The sequence below is a fragment of the Pteropus medius genome, unplaced genomic scaffold (genome assembly GCF_902729225.1).
Source record: "Pteropus medius unplaced genomic scaffold, Ma_sr-lr_union100, whole genome shotgun sequence".
Taxonomy (NCBI): domain Eukaryota; kingdom Metazoa; phylum Chordata; class Mammalia; order Chiroptera; family Pteropodidae; genus Pteropus; species Pteropus medius.
The window spans coordinates 3545418-3564937 of NW_024355523.1; the positions used below are offsets into that span (position 1 = coordinate 3545418).

Here is a 19520-nt window from a genome sequence, read left to right on the forward strand (position 1 = left end):
GCCTTTATTGTAGTCTGGTCAGTCGCTCAAAGGTACAGGCTGAGGTGAACTTCAGAGTCCCTGTAAATCCCACTTGGGAAACATCTGAGACTTTTTCAGGTTATAGAACAGACACACTCAGTCCTCAGCCTAGTTATCAGCTCAAACTTAGCTCCTTCCTGTTGCCCCGACCCTCCAAACCAAGCACCTCAGACCACCAGAAGAGAGTGGGGAAATGGGGCTGCTGCCAGCACCACAAACAGCAACACGTGCAGGGCCCCAACCTGTGCACATACTTGGCAGGCACTACCTAGACTCACGCCAACTTGAGCGGGGTAGAAAGTGAAAACTCAATCCTTCAAACAGTTGTCTTGTCTACACGACACTTAACCAACCAGTTATTTGCATTGGTGCCACATGGCACCTAGAGCTGTTTTGACTGAAACCAGCTACTCTGACATTGGGGTGATCACTTTGTGAGATGTATAGATATCTAATCACTGTTGTACACCTGAAACTAATATAATATTGTATGCCAACTATAATTGAAAAATAAAAAATACTATGAAAAATATTTCAAACCTTTAAAAGAAATAAGCCCATTTTAGCTCGCTATTATAGTAATTTCTCCATTGTCTTAGCTTAAATATCAGGATTGTTTTCAAAAGATTTGCCTAATAGCATTGGAAGCGAAAAACAATTCAACAGTTGTAATTTCTGGAATAATTATTGACAACTATGTGTAGCTAGGCAGGATTGAAAATTACTATCTTATCCTGTTTTCAGTTCGAAACAGAAGAGTAATCAGAATAAGTTAGGAGAAGGTTCCTGTCACTGTAGTCACTGTGAGGTAGTAGCCCACAACAGAAAGCCTTGCAGTCATTCCTGTTTCCAGACAGATTGGGTATTTCTTCCCTTTTCTCTCCTCTAGTAATACCTCATTTTCTACATTCATTCGCAGAGCCATACGTGAGGGAACTCCTTAGACCCGGATTGGGTCAAATATAACTGACTCAGCTGAGACTGGGAACTGTTTTAGTGTGCCCCACTTTTAAAGGACCAAGTGTTGTTTTCTCCACTGTCACGGCTCTGAGGATATGTATGGCATCAGTGGGTGGCCCTGAATGGAAAGCATTGCAGAGGGAAGGAAGCCGAAGCAACAGGGCCCTGTGCTTGCAAATGAGGGGATGAGAAGCCAGAGCTGAACAGGAACAGATCTTCAGCTAAGAGTGCTGGGCATTTGAGAAACGTCTTCAGGAAGCTCGTCTCTGTGTCACAGCCTGGACTCGGCTTAACCCAGTTGTGGGTTCTAAGCACGCCTTGAATGACCAGCTTCTCAGGCAGGCAAATGCCAGGGTGAGTGTGCTCCATGGAGAGAGCACTGGGAAATGCCCTGCCACCTCCTAACTGTGGAACCTGTGCCAGACGTGGTCTCTTTGAAGGTCGTTTGAGGTTGGCCTGTGATTTCTTAGGTTACATCAAATGGCTGTGATACTAGATAATATTCTTAATCTTTTGACAAAACCTAGAGACAACAGAAAGAAAAAAGACCGCAAAATCCCTAAGACATCAAGTTAATTCTCCCTCACCTGCTCACATATAAGTGTTTTCAATTTTTTGACAGTTTTTTCATTCACCACATTGCCAGGAATGCTCTTGCCCTGGATACCCACAAAGCTCACTGCCTTCCTCCTCTCATTTCCTTCAACTCTTTACTCAAGTGTGCCTTCTCAGAGAGGCTTCCCTGGACACCTGAACAAAAATCGTACCCTCACCCTTCTGTTCCTGCCACTTCCATCTCCCTTTCCTGCTTTACTTTTCTCCTTTTCACTTCTCGTCATCTAATACAAGCATACCTCAGAGATATTGCAGGTTCAGTTCCAGGCCACCACAATAAAGCAGGTATCACAATATAGTGAGTCATAATCTTTTTGCTGGTGGAGAGTCCTGCCTTCAATTTGTAAAAACTCAACATCGTGAAAGCACAATAAAGGCAAGTGCAATAAAACGAGGTGTTCTTGTATACTAAAAATTTTCTTATTTGTCTTATTGTTTTCCCCACTAGACTGTAAGCCCCACTGGGGCAGGAGTTCTCCCTGGTGCAGGGTTTGTTCACAGCTGTGCCCAGCCAGGACAGCACCTGGCGCATTTCAATATGCATTTGTTGAATGAGTTAATAATTGTTTTCTGTCCTTTAAGTAGAGCAGATATCTTCATTTTACAAATGAGGATATAAGGCGGTGTTTCTATAATTCCGACCCCCAAGATCTTGGGGAAAAAAGTACAAAAACATTTCTAATGACTAGGTTTCTGTTTTTGTTTTTCTCTCCTGCAGGTGTGACAGGAGTAGGCTAGATTTGAGCATAATCCCTCCCCCTGTGGGTTATGCTCTGGTAAGTAGTTCTCTCTGTTAAAAACAGAATGCTCTGGGTATATTTCAAAATGACTACTTTTCACTACTTGCTGGAAACACGCGGGGATCTTTTCTAACCACCACTGTGAAAACCCAGTAGAGCTACTGGAGGTAACACTTACCAAAGCTGGTGGCCTGCTAAGACTGGGCACATTGTAGCTTTGAACTCTCAAACGTGTCCACACTGAGCCTCCAGCAATCCCGCAATTACAGTTTAAGTTTTCCTCTCCAAGACTTATTCCCACGGAGGTTTCCGGAGGTTTTGGCATCTGGGCTTCTGCTCTGGTAAGCTGTGGTACTCTGTATCCAGTTGTCTAATTTTGGGGGCAGCAGTTTTCCCTGTGACCTCTGTTCTTTGATGGATCTGGGTGGTTGATTTCGTTTGTTCAGCTTTTTCGAAGTGATGACTTTGAAACACCTAATGTGGCAGACCAGACTATTTTTTTAAAATTTTACTGTTGAGTTTTGAGAGTTCTTTATGTATATTCTAGATACTAGTCCTTTGTCAAACAGATGGCTTGCAAATATTTTTTCCCAGTCTGTAGCTTCACATTCTCTTTACATGTCCTTTAACAGAGAAAAAAATTTTAATTCTGACGAGGTCCAGTTTATCATATTTTCCTTTTATAGATCATGCATTTAGCGTCAAATCTAAGAAATTTATGCCTAGCCATAGATCCTAAAGATCTTTACCTGCATTTTTCCTAAAGATTTTAGTTTAAAATTTACATTTTAACATTGTTAAAATAATTTACATTTTACATTATGGTTTAACATTTACATGCATTTTGAAAAATTCATTTTTGTGTAATTTATGAGGTTTAGGTTCTATTTTTGCCTTTAGCTATTCAAATGCTCCAGCACTATTTGTAGAAAAGGCTGTCCTAAATCCATTGAATTCCTTTTGCACCTTTGTCAAAAATCAATTGACCATATTTGTGTGGGTCTGTTTCTGGGTTCTCTATTCCGTTGGATTGACCTATTTGTTTACCTCTTCCCCAATACCATACTGCTTTGATTGCTGTAATTATATAATAAGTCTTAATATTGGATTAATATTTTATTCTTCTTTGTCAAGATCGCTTTGCTATTCTAAGGCCTGTGCCTTTCCTTGTATTTTTAGAAGAAGCTTCTCTATGTCTAAAAATTCTTTTCTGAGATTTTGGTTGGAATTGAATTAAACCTATATCAGTTTGGGAAGCGTTAACATCTTTACTATGCTGAGTCTTTCAATTTATGAACACTGCAAATCTCCAAATTCATCTAGGTCTTATTTGATTTCTTTCATCAGAAAAAATTTTGAGAATATATATCCTATGCATATTTTTTTAGATTTATATCTAAGCATTTCATTTTCTTTGGAGTGATTATAAATGGTATTGTTTTTAATTTTATTTTCTGCATGTTTATAGCATATACAAGTATAAATGACTTTTGTGTGTTGATCTTGTATCCTGTGATCCTACTTAAATTAGTTTTTGGTTCTAAGAGTTTTTTGTTGTTTTTTAGATTCCTTGGGATTTTCTGTGTAAATAATCATGTAATCTGCAAATGTTTAACCACCCTGCATACTTGGAAAATAATTCCACTTGGTCATATTATGTAATTCTTTTTATTATTGTTGGATTTGGTTTGATAATTTTTTGTTGTTGTTGAGAATTTTGGCATGAGAGACATCGTTCTGTAATTTTGTTTTTGTATCGTCTTTGTTTAGTTTTCTTATCAGGGAAATATTGGCCTCATAATATGCATTGAAAGAGTTGCCTTCTTTTCTATTTTCTGGAAAACATTGTGAAAAATTGGTGTTAATGTTATTTTAAATGTTTGTTAGAATTCTCCAGTGAAACCATTTAGCCCAAGAGATTTTTCTACAGGAGATTTTAAATTGTGATTTCAATTTATTTGATTATAGGGCTGTTATGATTTTCTATTTCACCTTGGTTTGGTAATTTATGGTTTTTGAGGAATTGTTCCACTCTTTTAAGTTGTCAAAGTATGAGTGTAAAAATTATTTGTAGTGTTCTCTTATTATCCTCTTAATAGCTGCAGGATCTTTAATGGTATAGTGTTTTATTACTGATACTGGTGATTTGTGGGCTGTTTTGCCATCAGACTTGATAGAGGATTATCAATTTTATTATTTTTTTCAATGAACCAAACTTTTCTATAATTGCTTTTCTCTAGTTTGCCTAAATTCAAGTTTATAGATTTCTTCTCTACTCTTTCCTTCCTTATGCTTGCTTTGGGTTTATTTTGTTCTTTTTCTACTTTCTTGAGGTAGGAAGTGTATTGATTTGAGATCTTTTTAAATGTAAGCATTGTTATAATTTTTCCTCTCAACACTGTTTTAGCAATATCCCACATATTTTGATATGTTGTGTTTTTTTTTTTTAATTTAGTTCTAAGATTTAAAAACATTTCCTTTCAAACTTCCTCTTTGTCCAAGGGATTATTTAGAAGTGTTCTTTGCTTTCCAAGGGTTTAAAAATTTTCATTATCTCTCTGTTATTGATTTCTAGTATAATTGCATTGTGGTCAGAGAACATACCCTATATGATTTCAATTCTTTTAAAATGCTGATGTTTGTTTCATGGCCCAGGGTATGGTCTATCTTGTTTTATGGTCCATGGGCAATTGAAGAGAATATGTTTATTTCTATTATTGAATGGAGCATTCCATAAATGCCAGTCACATCCTTTTAGTTCACAAGGTTAAGTTCTAAGTCATTGCTGGTTTTCTCTCTAGTTCTATCAATTGTTGAGAAATATGGAAGTCTTTAACTATAATGGTGATTTTGCTTATTTCTCCTTTCAGTTGTCATTTTTTTACTTTACTTATTTTGAAGCGTTGTTGTTTGTGCATATATACTTAGTATTGTTATGTCTTCTTGGTGGATTGAGCCTTGTATTGTTATATAATGTTCCTTTCTGTCTGTGGTAATTTTCTTTGCTCTGAAGTTTACCATATCCATTTTTAATATAGCCACTCCTACTTCCTTTCAATTTTAGCATGATGTATCTTTTTTATCCTTTTACTTTCAACCAACCCATGTCATTGAATTTGAAGTGTTTCTTGTAGATAGGATATTATTAGGTAGGTTTTTCTTTAATCCACTGTCAATCTTTGTTTTTTGATTGGTATATGTAGATCATTTATATTTAAGGTAATTCTTAATGTTAGAGCTTAATCGTGCCATTTATTATTTGTTTTCCTCTGATTTTCAGCGCTCTCTCTTTTGCCTTCCTGTAGTTTAAACATTTCTTTAGGGGCCCATCTTGACTTACTTATGGTATTTAGGAGAGATGTACTCTCCAAATGTAGTGTCTGTAGTTGCTCTGAGTATTATATATTTAGCATATCACATTCTACTGGTATCAATGTTTCACCACTTAAGTATGAAAATCTCACTTCCATTTAGGGTCCTTTGTATTTCCCACTTTAAAATATCATTTTCTTGAATATCAAATGTAGTTAGACTTTCTGTTTCAGGAATCAAAGATGACTTATAAAACTCATAAGTATTATCTATCATTATGTACTCTTATTTCTACTTCCTATCATCCTTTCTTCCTTCCCAATTCTCCAAATTTCCTTCTTTTAGCTTTTACTTTGTTTAAAGAACTTCCCTTAGCCAGTTTTCAAGTGTATGTGTGCAAGTGACACATTTTTTAAAGGTTTCCTTCATCTGAGAATGTCCTTATTTCCCCTTCATTCATGGATAGTTTCATTGGACGTGACATTCTGGACTTACAGTTCTTTTAGCACTTGGTAAATGTATCACTTTCTTCTGGCCTTCATGGCTTCAGATGATAGATCTGATCATGTAAATTGGTGTGCTTTTAATAGGTAAGGTGTCATTTCTGATTTCAAATTTATTTTTGTCTTTAGTTTCCAAACATTTCATTATGATGTGTTAAATCAGTTTGGGTTTCACTTACCTTCTTAAATATGTAGGTTTGTGTCTTTCATCAAATTTGGGAAGTTTTAGGCATTGTTTCTCTGAATACTGTTTCAGCCGTACCCTCTCTCTCACCTTCTGGAACCTCTATGAAGTTAAAACGTTTGTTATTGTACCACACGTCCCTGAGGCTCTGTTCACTTTTTTTGTTGTTTTGTTTTGGTCTCCTCTCTGTTCAGACTATGTAAATTCTATTTGTCCTCAAGTTCTCTAACTCTATCCTCTGTCATCTCCACTCTGCTATTCACTCCACACAATGAGTTTTTAAATGTTATTGTATTTTTCAGTTCTGTAATTTTCATTTGGTTCTTTTGTATAACATGTATTTCTTTGCTGACTTTTTTTTGCATTTGTTTCAAGATAATTTATATTTGGTTGTTGACATATTTTTAAGATGCCTGTTTTAAAATCATTTTGATGTGTCAGTTGACTTTCCTCATCGAAGTTGTGATTTTTCTGGTTCTTGGTGTGACAGGTGATTTTCAGTTGTGTCCTGGATATTGTGTCTATTCTGTTAGGAGACTCGGGCTCCTATTTAAATCTTTTATTTTAGTAGGTATTCACCTTGTTTAGTTTTAGCACACAAGTCCTTTCCTGTATTTGGGGGTTGTGGGCCCAATGAGTTTAATTTTAGAGGTTTTGTAGTGCAGTTTTGATCTGATCTCTGCTAGAGAGACCTCTTCGTCCTATAGCCTGAGACAGCTCTGTCTGGGTGCTTTTTGTGGTGAGATCCCTTCTGTCTAAGCTATCTGGCCGTCCCAGTGTCTTTGGGTGGGAGAAGGGAGACTTAGGCTTGCTGGGGCAAAGATGCTTCCCAGGTTGAGCTGCTTGTTGTGGATGAGTCCCTATTTCTTTTATTACCTGGTCACTTGATTATCTTCCGGTGGTGGGGTGGGCACCGAGGCGGGGAGTCTCAGGCCTAGCAGTAAAGGAGGATTCTCGCCCTGGCCACTTGTTAGTGGGGTACTCAACTATCCCTCTTAATGGTGGTACTTGGCTTACCCAACAATGTCAGAGGGATTCCAATTGCTCAGGAGTAGGAATGAGCGTATCTGGGTGGCCTTCTGTTGCTAGGTTGTGAAAGCTCAGGCCTAGGTCACCTTCTATAGAGTGAGGGATGTAAAATGCTTTCCTACTGAGTTGTTTTTCCAGTCTTAGGATTCTGAACCAATTCACCTTTCTTATATTACTTCTTAGGATTCTTTGGTTGTCTTTTGCATTACTTTGAGGATTTATGATTATACTTAACTGTATTGTTATACTTAGTCGGGAGGAGCAGGGAGACACCATTCTGTACCATTTTGTCTGGACAAAATTTTCAGCCCAATTAATTTTACAATTATAGCTTTCTCATTTTTCTCATACTGAATGATTTTCTAAAATTGGAGATACCTAATGGAGACACAGTATCTTGTTAGCTTTGGATTGAATTTCCATATATAACTTGTGTCTGCTTTATTATAGAAGAAGTGTTATTATAATCCTTATTTTAAGGTGAAAGGGTAAAAAAAAGCCTTGAGTCAGAATGAGGTTCTAGCTGATTGTTCATACTACATAGGGCTATTGTGATCATTAAGTGTAAAAATACATATGTAATGCATTGATCGCCGGTGCATATAGGCAACAATAAGTGCCTAATAAACATTATTGTTCCCCTTCTTCTACATGGCCCAATTTTTCCCTGAGTTGTTTAAAGTCCCTGAAGACAGAAATGATCTGTCTTTTTTCACCTTGTATCTCTCTAGGGCCTGGAACAGTAGTACCTGGCAATAAAAATTGAACTGCCTGAATAGCATTTATGTCATTTGTAACACCTCCATCTCCTCCTAGCCATCTTTTCGAATTTCAATGACCTCCTTGTGATTTTGTTTCTTACTTGAATTAGCTCATTATTGGCTTTCCTCCCCCTCTATTCATTCCTTGTGCTTTTAAGCAATAAGCTTCTCTGTGCTCATGTGTTTTGATGATTCTCTGTTTTCCAGTCATCCCAATGCTTGGGCAAAGATATAAACTGTTTTCCTCCTGAATTTTAGGCCGCAAAATCATACCCCTGTGAGCTGGTAGAGGAGTATTTCTTTATAGCACCCATTTTACTGGACCATAAAAATAGGCCTACCTCACAAATGGGAGAAGGGAGACTTAGGCTTGCTGGGGCAAAGATGCTTCCCAGGTTGAGCTGCTTGTTGTGGTTGAATCTCTATTTCTTTTATTGCCTGGTCACTTGACTATCTTCCGGTGTGTGTTGGGGGGGGGTGGGCGGGGCACATATTTTGGTGATGATATCCACATCACCAAAATAGCTATTAAAGAAAGCTAACACTTCACCCAACTTTATTGTTTTTTCTTTGTATTGAAAATAAGCAGTTTGCAAAGACTTCCTCTCAAGTCATTAAAACATGACCAGGTAGGAAAAGATAGATAAGTCCAACACTTAACTGCCATAATTTGGATTAAGATACATAACATTCCTAGAATTTCTTTTCAATAAACAAAGTATGCCATTAGCCCCAGGAAACATTAGATCTTTTCAATTCAATGTCATGTCATGTAAAGTAAACACACACAACACACACACACACACACACACACACACACACACACAAAACACTGATAATTTCTTGAATCCAATGTTTTTATTTAAGATTTTTTAAAAAGTAAAATGATCTATGTATTTCTGTAAAATATATAAAGAAATTAACAACAATGTATGTGTATACTGCTTGAATCTAATTGATGACATTTCTAATACTTGAGGTTGTGGTCTTCATTGCTCAGTTAGAACAATTTTTCTGTACTAAGGTAGTATATATTTTTGAATCTATTTGAAATGTTGGTTAAACATACACCAACTGAACCTTAATGAATTCTGAGAAGGCAAAGATGCAACATTGATGAGTAACCAGTAAGATTTAATAAGTTCATATGACCTGAGAAGTATTGATTGATGTATGAGTATGGATCAGAAGTCAACTGGGTACTCTAGTCAGAACGGTTCAAATTTAGGTAAGAAAATCTCATACAATCAATTAAACTGAGTTGATGGTTCTTTTGATAGGAGAATATAGGAACACAATAAAAATAATGCCTAAAAAAAATGAAGACTGTGTCTATAGCATGACTTGTTTGGTAAATATGGTAAGATTAGCAAAATATAAAGGCAAAAAAACTCTTTTCTAGAAAGATGGACCATGGCTGATGACAAAATGCTCAAAGTTCCAATTCATCATTAATTACATTTTAAGACATTTCTAATGTTAAGGAGACCATAGGGGTCATTAACTAAACTCATCAGTGTGGAAAAAATGGCTAGAATGTTATTTCGTTCAGTAGGGAAGAAATTTCTTCCAGAAAGACTCCAAATCATTGGAGCTTCATTCACAGTAGCAGTGCTGTATTGTACTACTGGTAAGGGGAATCCCTGGCCTTTACATATTGTACTCCAAAAGATGTATATGAGTACTTAGGAATCTGAAGAATGTAACCTTTAGAACAGGGAGAGAGCATTTCACATAAAGTTTCCTAGTAGCTCAGAAAAATAATTTGAAATAAGCTACTTTGTGGGCCTACGGTAGTTTGTGATGTTGGGGACAAACATTCAACCAAAGACATTTAACCACAATAAGAATCCGATGTTTACAAGAACAGAAACTGAGCTAATCATGGACATAAAGACAGGAATTATTATGACTCTGTTGTATAAAATACCTGGGATAGGTAGCATAAAGATAATCATCACTAATACTTTAGGACAAAAGAATTCTCTTTATGGAGAACTTTTGGCAAAAAGTTTAGACTGAAACTGGCTCTTTTCCTTTGGAATGGGCTTTTCTAAATCTGCTTTTTTATCTTTCAGAATTAGGTTTTTATAATTCGCTATAAGAGTAAAAAGAGAAAAACTCTTTAGTCATTGTTGCCAATGACTAAAAGTAAACATGTGAGTAAACACCTAACTCCCTTTATTGCTTTTATAGAGAATTATATAAACCTAATTCTAAAAGCAAAAAGCAGCTTTGAAAAAGCCCATCCCAGATGAAAAGAGCCAGTTTTAGTCTAAACTTTTTGCCAGATGGTCTCCTTAAAGAGAATTCTTTTATAGTCCTAAGTAATAGCAATGATTATCTTTATGCTACCCATCTCAGGTATTTTATACAATGGGGTCATAATAATTCCAGTATTTATGTCCATGATTAGCTCAGTTTCTGTTCTTGTAGACATCAGATTCTTATTGTGGTTAAATGTCTTTGGTTGAATATTTTTTCCCAACATCACAAATGACCGTAGGCCCTGAGTCCGAGTTGGATACATTAATCAGATGAAGGGCAGGCTGAGGTTTTTGCGCCAGGCAGAGTGTCAGAAGTGCCACTACTCTCTCCTTCTTCTTGTGTCTTCAGGCTGTCTTCCACCAGGTTGAGTGAAGAGCTAACGTGTTTCTCTGAGTCCTGGCTACAGCACTCGGCTGCTTGCACAGCTTCATGGCTTCTGGCTTCTGGAATACCAGGAGCATGTGGAGGTGGCTCTGTACGTCTTCTGAGAAAACCTCTCTTTTTTTCTTCTGCTCCATGTATCTTTGTTTTCTTCCTTAAAGACCAGTTTTTTAGAGTGGCCATGCTATTTCTTAACCACGCGATTGGACGAGAAGGTGAGGGACACTCTATGCTCTCTTTATTTAGATGAGTTAGGTGGCTGCTGGCCTGCCCAGATGAGGAAGCAGGCATTTCATAACTGTAAAGGTCAGAAGAAACTTCTTCCTGAAAAGTGTAATCAGCTGTTGAGGAACTCTCTGTAGGTATCAACATGAGGTATTCAGCCATCTGTGGTAAAACGCCGTCTTGTGAGCTCGCTGATATGCCAGATGGGGAAGTGCCTGGGGAGGACACACTGGAAGAACTAGTGCTTGGGCAAGTGTTTAAGCTGGATGGTAAAATCTCCTCCGTGTCTTGGTTTACGGCATTATTCTTGCCCTCCTCGATGCCCATGACCAAACTCTGATTATTGAGCTTTTGCCCCTCCATTTGCTGGTCATCACTGCTGGGCTCTGATTCAGGGATGAGTTTCACATTTTGTTCTTCACTATCAGATGAGCTTTCCTTCTTAACTTCTTCATTAGTCGTGTTTTTCTTCATATCAGTGCTCCCCTGACCATGTTTCGTAAGCATCTCATTACGTGGAGTTTCAACATCCTCATTCATATCATTTTCTAAGCTGTCATAGGAGGAGTCATTCATTTGGATACAGGGGATATCTGTCAATAAATCAAACCATGATTAACATTGTTGCTTACCAATACATACTGCCTTTAAAAAAAGAACCTATGCTGCTTAGTTTAATTCTCTTTTCATGTGAATTGTTCAAATTCCTACTCTCAAGAAAAAAGGATCTTTCACAATCTTCTCAATTGTTAGTACAGAATATAAAATAAAATTGTTGTGGTATATTAGATTATCTCAGTTTCAGAAGAAATGGGCTTTCCTTAAGTAAGATTCCCTCAAAGCAATGAGACACATAATAACATCAAGAAATGGCAAGAAACATATAAAGGAATCAGTGCCGGGTATACCTAGGTTCTGAATAAGACTTCCTTCTAACATGGGTATAATTAACTCTAGTCTCAGGGTAACCATTTACTAATTCCATCAATTTCTCTTTGACAAAGTTCTTTAATATCCATTACTTATTTAATCTTTAAAACAACCTTTAAAGTTAGACATTATGGTTATCCATGTTTCATAGATGCAGAATTGAGGTGGAATAGAATAATTTGCCAAAGGTAACATAACTAGTAATTGGTGGTATAGGGATTCATATTCTGGAAGGTTAAATGTCTTCAAGTCTCCCCTCTACCTCTGCCATGATGCTAATTGTTTTTAAACTGTTTCAAAGTGCCTTGGAATTCTGAGGTGCCTCTGGGACCACTAAGAGGAAGGAGAGGAAGAAAAAGACCAGGCTTGCCTCTGGGTCTTCTATTCCAGTTTTAACTACAGTTGTTCTACATGTATATTAGCATTCCTTGTAAAGTTTTATTTAAAAAAGGGTTAAAACCATAATACCATATCATGCTGCCATTAATAAGTTCTTGAAGTTTGGAATCTAGCCTTATGCCTTTCTTAACCCCACCAGTGTGAACATTAGCAGGCTTTCTCAAGAAGGAGCCCTGGACCCACTGACTCAACTCAGAGGCTCCCTTCACCTGAGCTTCTGGGCTCTGGGACCACAACTGTCCCAGCATCTTCACAGACATGTGTCTCTTTCTCACAAAAAACAACCCAATTATTCACAATACCTGAGGTATCCTCTTTCTTTTCAAAATCCTCTGCAATCTCTCCCATGAGGGAAGTGATTTCCCCTCCAAATATTTGATGATATTTTTCAATTATATACTGAATAAGTTGAGAAACCTGTAAAAAAAGGACAAAAATGAAATGCTACTTTTCGTATGCATATCTATACATCACATTTCATATATGAATCCTGATTTTAACTAAAAAGTGCAAACGAATCCCAAGAAAAATTCACATCTGCTTTAAAATATACAAAACAGTTTCCTCTAAAAACTATGGCACTGTCAAGAGTAATGTGGGTATAGAGATTAATTTTCATCAGTGGACTAAAATTATTTGTGGCCGTGGCCTATATGCTAACATATTATACCAATGGCTTTGTTTCAAAAATTAGGGTTGTTTTTAATATTCTCCATAGAGTGTCTGGGTGAAGAAATATACTTTGTCACTAAAATCTATAAAGCAGCATTAGATAAAGACTTATGAAATGCATTTCTTATGTAAAAAGCAGTTGCCATAAGCTCGGGAAGAGGGCATCTTCTGTGGGTTTATTGTAAAGGAGAGAGATAGTGGGAGAGAAAACTTATATTTTGCCTGAGTGGTCTCTATCTATGCATTTCCTTCCATTAGGCTCCCTAACTGGAGGTGCTTGAGGTAGATGTAAGATTTCACTAGGGAGCTTTGTGCCTCCACTGAGATGTACTGGAATCCTTCTGTAGTTTTCCTGCTCCAATAGCTGAGGTAAAGGAGCAGGCAGAATGATGGGCGTGAAGGGAACTAACATCCCTAAACCCTATATTATGGGCCAGGCACTACATGAGTGTGACTTCAAGTAACCACTGTATGAGCTCCGTATTATCACTGCCTCCATTCTTTAGGTGAGGACACTCTGCATCGCTGTAACAAATTTTGCCCAAGATCGTACATCTGGCAAGTGGTGGTGCTGAGAATTGAACCTTAGCTTGTTTGACTCCCATGTCTTTATTTCTTTTTTTAAATCATATCAACTGCTTTCTTATCACTCTATGGTTTCAGTCAGTCATAGTGTTTTGCATCTTTAAAAGGAAATGAGAAGTAACCCAACTTTTCAGCTTAAGAAATCTCTTTTCTATAGTCTACCAGAATAGCATAAAGACTACCAGAATAGCATAAACTACTCATTGAACTCAACTTTATAAGTTACTTAAGAAAATGCATTTCAGAATTAATACCCAAATTTTAGGTTCAAAATGGGGATTCATTCTCCCAGGGCATAAAAATAAGAAACTTCATTACCTTTTTCGTAAACGCGCTCTCTAATTCTGGGGTAGAGGAAGTTGCAGGCCAAAGGATACTAGGTGCAATACATATGGCTAAGTTACATGCATTCATTTGATTGTGCAATGACTGCTGCTCGATGTTATGTAACATTCCGAAAAGATGTCTTATGAGAACGACATTGGCTCTCGGGAGCTGGTCTAACAACCTAAAGATAGAAAAATGTGCTCTTTAAGCCACACATTTAATAAAACGTGTATAAATAATTAGGCAACCCTCACTTTGGTTCCCCATGCAAAGCAAGAACACAGTCCAGATATGCAACAGTTTCTGTTAACATGGCACCATGCAAAGTGAGGACTGCCTGTATAGAAAGAGAGGAAATAAGGGTAAGGACTTTATTTCATACACTGTTTTCACTACCCAATGAAAACATAAAGGAATGCAGAAAAATGGCCTATCTAAAATGCCACCTGAAGTATTTACCTGAAACTAGTACAATGTGTTTTCACTTAGGCAAATCCTGTAACATTTCAGAATATTCTCAACCCAAACCCCAGAGAGCTTTCTGATTGAATCAAACAATCATTAAACTTAAAGTGCTCCTTTATTTCCAAGCAGCAACACAGGAATTCCGCCTCTTGGTGGGAACCCAAACTTCAACTACTAAGGCTTCCTGGTCGATACTGAGAGCTCGTCCCCTTTTCTCTCAGCATCCAAGGTCCATTTTGTCCCAAATCTCTAATCTCACTGGTATCACTTTCACATATAATCAAGCTTATCACAGTATATTTCTGATTGTTCCTGTTTATAATCAATGAGATTTTTAAATTACCATTTGCTGAAATATATATATATAAAAGGTTGTTGCTTTTTTCAACAAGAACCTGCAAACTAGGGGAGAAAATCAAGTAATTTGATTCCCGTAGCAGAAAGGCATTTCTTCAGTACAATGAACAAACAATGAATACAGTTTCGTAGAGTTAAAATATGAAAGATATTGAAAGGGATCCAAAGATTACTGAGTGTATTCAATGGAAAGTAAGGTGGTGTCTATCTAGCACCCTATTTTGGGTTATCTGATTTATGGAGGCGTTAAGCCTTGAGATAATTTTACAACTCTAAGTTGTAGATAACTGATAGCCGTGTACCTAACCCTTGGATCATAGAACTGAAAATTCTGTTTGGTGGAGAAACACATGATTTCTTTGTGCCCTCCTCCCACTCCCAATGCCCCAGTAGAGAAAGCCAAGTTTGCAGCTATTTGTAAATTCATTTCAGCATTTCTGATTCAACTACATATATTGCCTTTGAAATCTCCTTTGAACTGCTTGCAACACCTTACTAGTTTTCATTAATTAATGATTTAAATAAAATCTTTCATATGTGTTCATTTTATATGAGTCATAATTTTACTTTTTTTTTTTTTAAAAAAGAAATCATCCTTTAATAGCAGGTTTTAAAGTTTTAGACAATGAGATTCAAGTATAGAATCTGATGTTCACTATCTCCAAGTGGTTTCCACCTAAACATAGTGGAAGCAGAGACAGTAATTTGTTACATGACTTTGACTTCTGCTGTCCCCAACACTTGTTTTACATTCTTCTATAAATAAAAGATGTCTATCAATCGCAGTGCATGGATAATCATTCATATTTGAAAGTTGCTCAAGAAGAAACTTGTACTAAACAAGCATATGGAAAAAATGATATTGGGATTCTTGGGTTTTCCAAGACCTGGAAGTATTTCCTTTCATTAATGGACACTTATTCCCTCCTCTCCTATAATGCAGGACATAGGGCTGGTTGAGGTCTGCCAGCAACTTCCCTTTGTGTGAGTACAGACAATGCATTCTTTGTGATTAGATTAAAATTTTGCAACTCCCTTTTTCCTTGACACTTTTTCAGAGTTAACTGCCTCTCTGCAGTGTTCCCACAATACCCTCCTTCACATATCTCTTTTATAATATTGATTATACTGCACTATAATTGTAATATTTGCTTTATCTATATACTCTACCAGACTGCTGATTCCTTGAGAGAGGAAATTTTCTCTGTATGAATTCAGCTGGTGAATGAGATATGTAAGGAATTGTCTGGTTAGTTAACTATTTACCAAAATTAAGATCATAAATCGTCACTTGGGTTTACAGCATTAGCTGTCATTCTAATGGATTTCAGCTCCTCTCAGATTTAGACATACAGAAGGTATATGATGGTCAAGTAGTGCAGGCAGAAAACCATAACAATGAGAGTAGTTTGCATAAATCCATTTTTAAACTGGTCCCCATGGATGTGATTTTGATAGTCATCATTCCTTTAATAGACAAGCTTATAAAATTTAAGTTTCTTTAAAGTATTTTTGAGACACGACCAAATTAGAATAATTACCTTTGAATTGCATTTATTTTTTCTTCATCATTTCCTTCATCCATTATACAGATCCAACGATCATAGAGATCTGATGAAAAAACACTTCCTGGAATATTTCGTAGAAAATCCTTACATAGAGGGAAAAATATAAATTTTAAATCATTATTCTCATGCTAAATATGTACTGGAGAAATTAGATGAAAAGAAATGAGTTGAAATTTGTTGAAAACTTCAGTTAAGTCTTCCCTTCTTTGGAACACACAGATCTCTATGCCACTTCTCCACTGATGTGCGCATATTGAAATACATTTTGATTTTTTTCTAACAAAAACCAGAGGAATAATTGGAGTCTGGACTCTAGTGAGAAAGGTAGAAGACAACTCTTTTGGGCTGAAACCTCCTGTCTATGTACATTTTAGCAAACGAATACGAGGCCTAGCAAATCATCCTAAATTCTTTTCTCCTCTTCTCGATCAAACTAGTTCAAAGAAAAGCACAAAGATATTTCTAAAGCTCATAATGTCATGATCAGTTATCCAATCATTCTATACATATTCACTCATATGTGCCAGGCGTCGCTTGAGGTGCTAAGGATAGAGCAGTGAATAAAACAAAGTCTCTGTTATTTTCACACGTTATATTCCAGTGGCATTGGTAAACAATTCCATCTAGAGATACTTAGGGTTCCTCCCTGTATTTCCCATAGACGGGTTCTTACATATGAGAGAGAAGAAAGCCTTCCAGGCAATGGCTGGACTCTGGGAACCTGGGGAAGCACCCCAGTTTCTCATGTACATTAAATAACACGTCCCCAGCACATCATCCTTTCTGGCCTTCCTGACCCTATTTTGCTGAGATCACTGGTGGGGCTGGTGTGGTGGTTCTCATTCTTGCTCATTAACATGGAGACAGGTGAAAGTTTGTAATCAAGCAATTTTAACTCTTGCTGGAAAACCCAAGCCGCAACTTTACCTATGCGCTTTTTACAAAAGGCAACACACAACTTGTTACTTATGTGTCATGTTTACATCACTACCATGAAAGCTGTGATACCTCATCGTTACAGTAGGCTGATCACAGGTTCACCCCAATGCCAAGCACAGTCCCAGACACAGTAGCGGTTGTTACTGAACCATTGCTATTTGCCATGTGGACAAATATTAATGAGGGACAAGGAAAGACCAACTAATTACAATCGACATTCTAAGATAATCTGGAAAACCTCTTTGTAGTCATGGTACCTACCATGATACAAGTTTTTAAAAGAGCAGTGAACAAGATGATTGATTCAAAGTCTTTCTTTGTTCTGTTACATGTTCTAGTAGAAGTGTACCTGGATACTTGTGATCCAGAAGTGTCTTCATAAAAGTTACCTCTTTTTGGGCAAAGCTATTGATTTTTCCTAATTCCAAACTAGTTTTAGTTGCTACACTTACTTTAAAAGTCAGATTTAGAATAGGCAAAAATATGTTATTTTAAAGTGGAGGAGTGAAAAAAACTCTCTTTAAATCTCAGTGGAAAACATACTTTTGATCTCTCATGAAGAAAAACATCATTAAATCTTAAACCTACACTGGAAAGATAACTTGTAACATCTCAATGAACTCTCGGCAGCTGGAATTACAATTTGCAAAATACAACCACCATCACATCTGAGAAAGGATGGGAGCGCTGGTTCTGAATTATAATCACCACCTCACAACACTCGACTGAAAGTCTCCTCCCTCTAAAGCCAGAGCCCAGGTCACCAGCAGAACTTTCAAGTTCATTTGAGATGAGATTCTTGCAGGGTTAAAAGTGAACTTTCCCTCAAAGGTCTGATGGATCAAAGTTACAGTGTCTCCAGCAATTTTCTTTCAATTAGAGTTTGAAGAGTTGAGCTCACATTTATGCAAAACCAGCATAAGAAAAAAATTAAAGGAAAACTTAAGTACCACTTCCAAAGTCTTAAAAAGAAGAAACAAAAAAAACAAAAGCTCGATTTTTTTTTTTTTGCAAAAAGCACCTTCTTTCCTTCTTTCCTGCAACTAATTGAAAGAAATGAGAGTAAAATGCAGTTACACGATTATAAAACTACTTAGAACCAATTTAACTAGACTTTTCAATCATTTGATAAGTTTTTGTCTTTTGCTTATTTTTTACAAGTAACATTCATGCTATTTGAAATACAATCAAATCCTTCTAGAATCCTACTTCTGTATTACAGCCTTGACAATTTAGCACAAAAGTTTTTAACAAGTGTGGTGCTGTAAAGAATAGCAGAGTAAGGAACATTTTTGAAAACAGAGGCTTTAACTTCCTAAATTAAGAGATGGGAGAAAGCATCATTATATGATTTTTTAAAAAGAAAACTTTATCTAGTACAGATATTCTTGACATATATCTGGCAAAGCACACCAGACATATCCTTATTATATTCCAGGATTGAATAGTTATCACAAACTCCGTGCAAAATAGATTAGATGACCCTAACTCCAGCTCTTTAGCTCTTTTAGTGATACTTTATTGCAAAAGCCCACAGCAAGGGTTGTTGAAGAGCAGACATGGTCCATTTACCAAGAAACACTGTGCACAAAGTCAGGAAGTAAGATTCCATAATCAGCTGACCGGCCAGCAGGAGTAGGGCTATGTGAGGGTCTCTTTCACCATGTTTCCCTTCATTTGGTTTTTATGCTCCAGGCACTGGGATGCAGGCCCTGGCAAGGTGCATTCGCACCCTGCTGGAAGCCTGAGGCAGGTCTGCAGAAGCTAATGCTGGGGTCAAAAGCTCTGCTAAAAGCTGGTTTTGACTCTACGTTTTCCAAAAATGGGAGGCATTTCCAAGTTGTGGAGGAAAACAGTCTAGAAGAGCTGTAACCCAACTTTGGATGTGACTTAAGGAACCGTGAGCTGAAGAGTAAGAACCATGAAGAATGTCAAATGCGGGAAGGGTTTTATAAAAGAAGAGCCAGACGCTGGAGTCACTCCTACTCCTCTTTTACTTCAAAAGGCATCAGCAGACAGGGGAGGCATGAGGACTGCATAAACGAATGAAGTTTTCAGTGGTTTCGGCGAGCAATTTTTTTCCCGTTATTAGGGAAATGTTTATTACGGTAAACTTCTTCAAAGTTTAATAAAGTTCATTTTTGAAAATTTTGCCTTTATTAGGAAGTAGATTGTGAGGAAATCAGCATAATCAGGATGTTTGTTTTTGTAAACATGCTGAATGTGTTTTGGTTGTTTTTAATCTAACTCGAGTTTTTTTTTGTTTTTTTTTTTTTTTT

At 36.9% G+C, this 19520-nt stretch overlaps 1 protein-coding gene across 1 annotated transcript; it reads right to left on the reverse strand.

The window, feature by feature from the left end:
- Positions 1-9043: 9043 nt before the first annotated feature.
- LOC120599662 (rho GTPase-activating protein 20-like) lies at positions 9044-19509 on the reverse strand. Its single transcript, XM_039858748.1, is given in 5 exon segments — positions 9044-10672; positions 10674-11592; positions 12631-12745; positions 13904-14093; positions 16276-19509. Coding segments are annotated over 5 exon segments (1359 nt in total). The 5' UTR covers positions 16320-19509; the 3' UTR covers positions 9044-10581.
- Between the last annotated feature and the right edge of the window lie 11 nt (positions 19510-19520).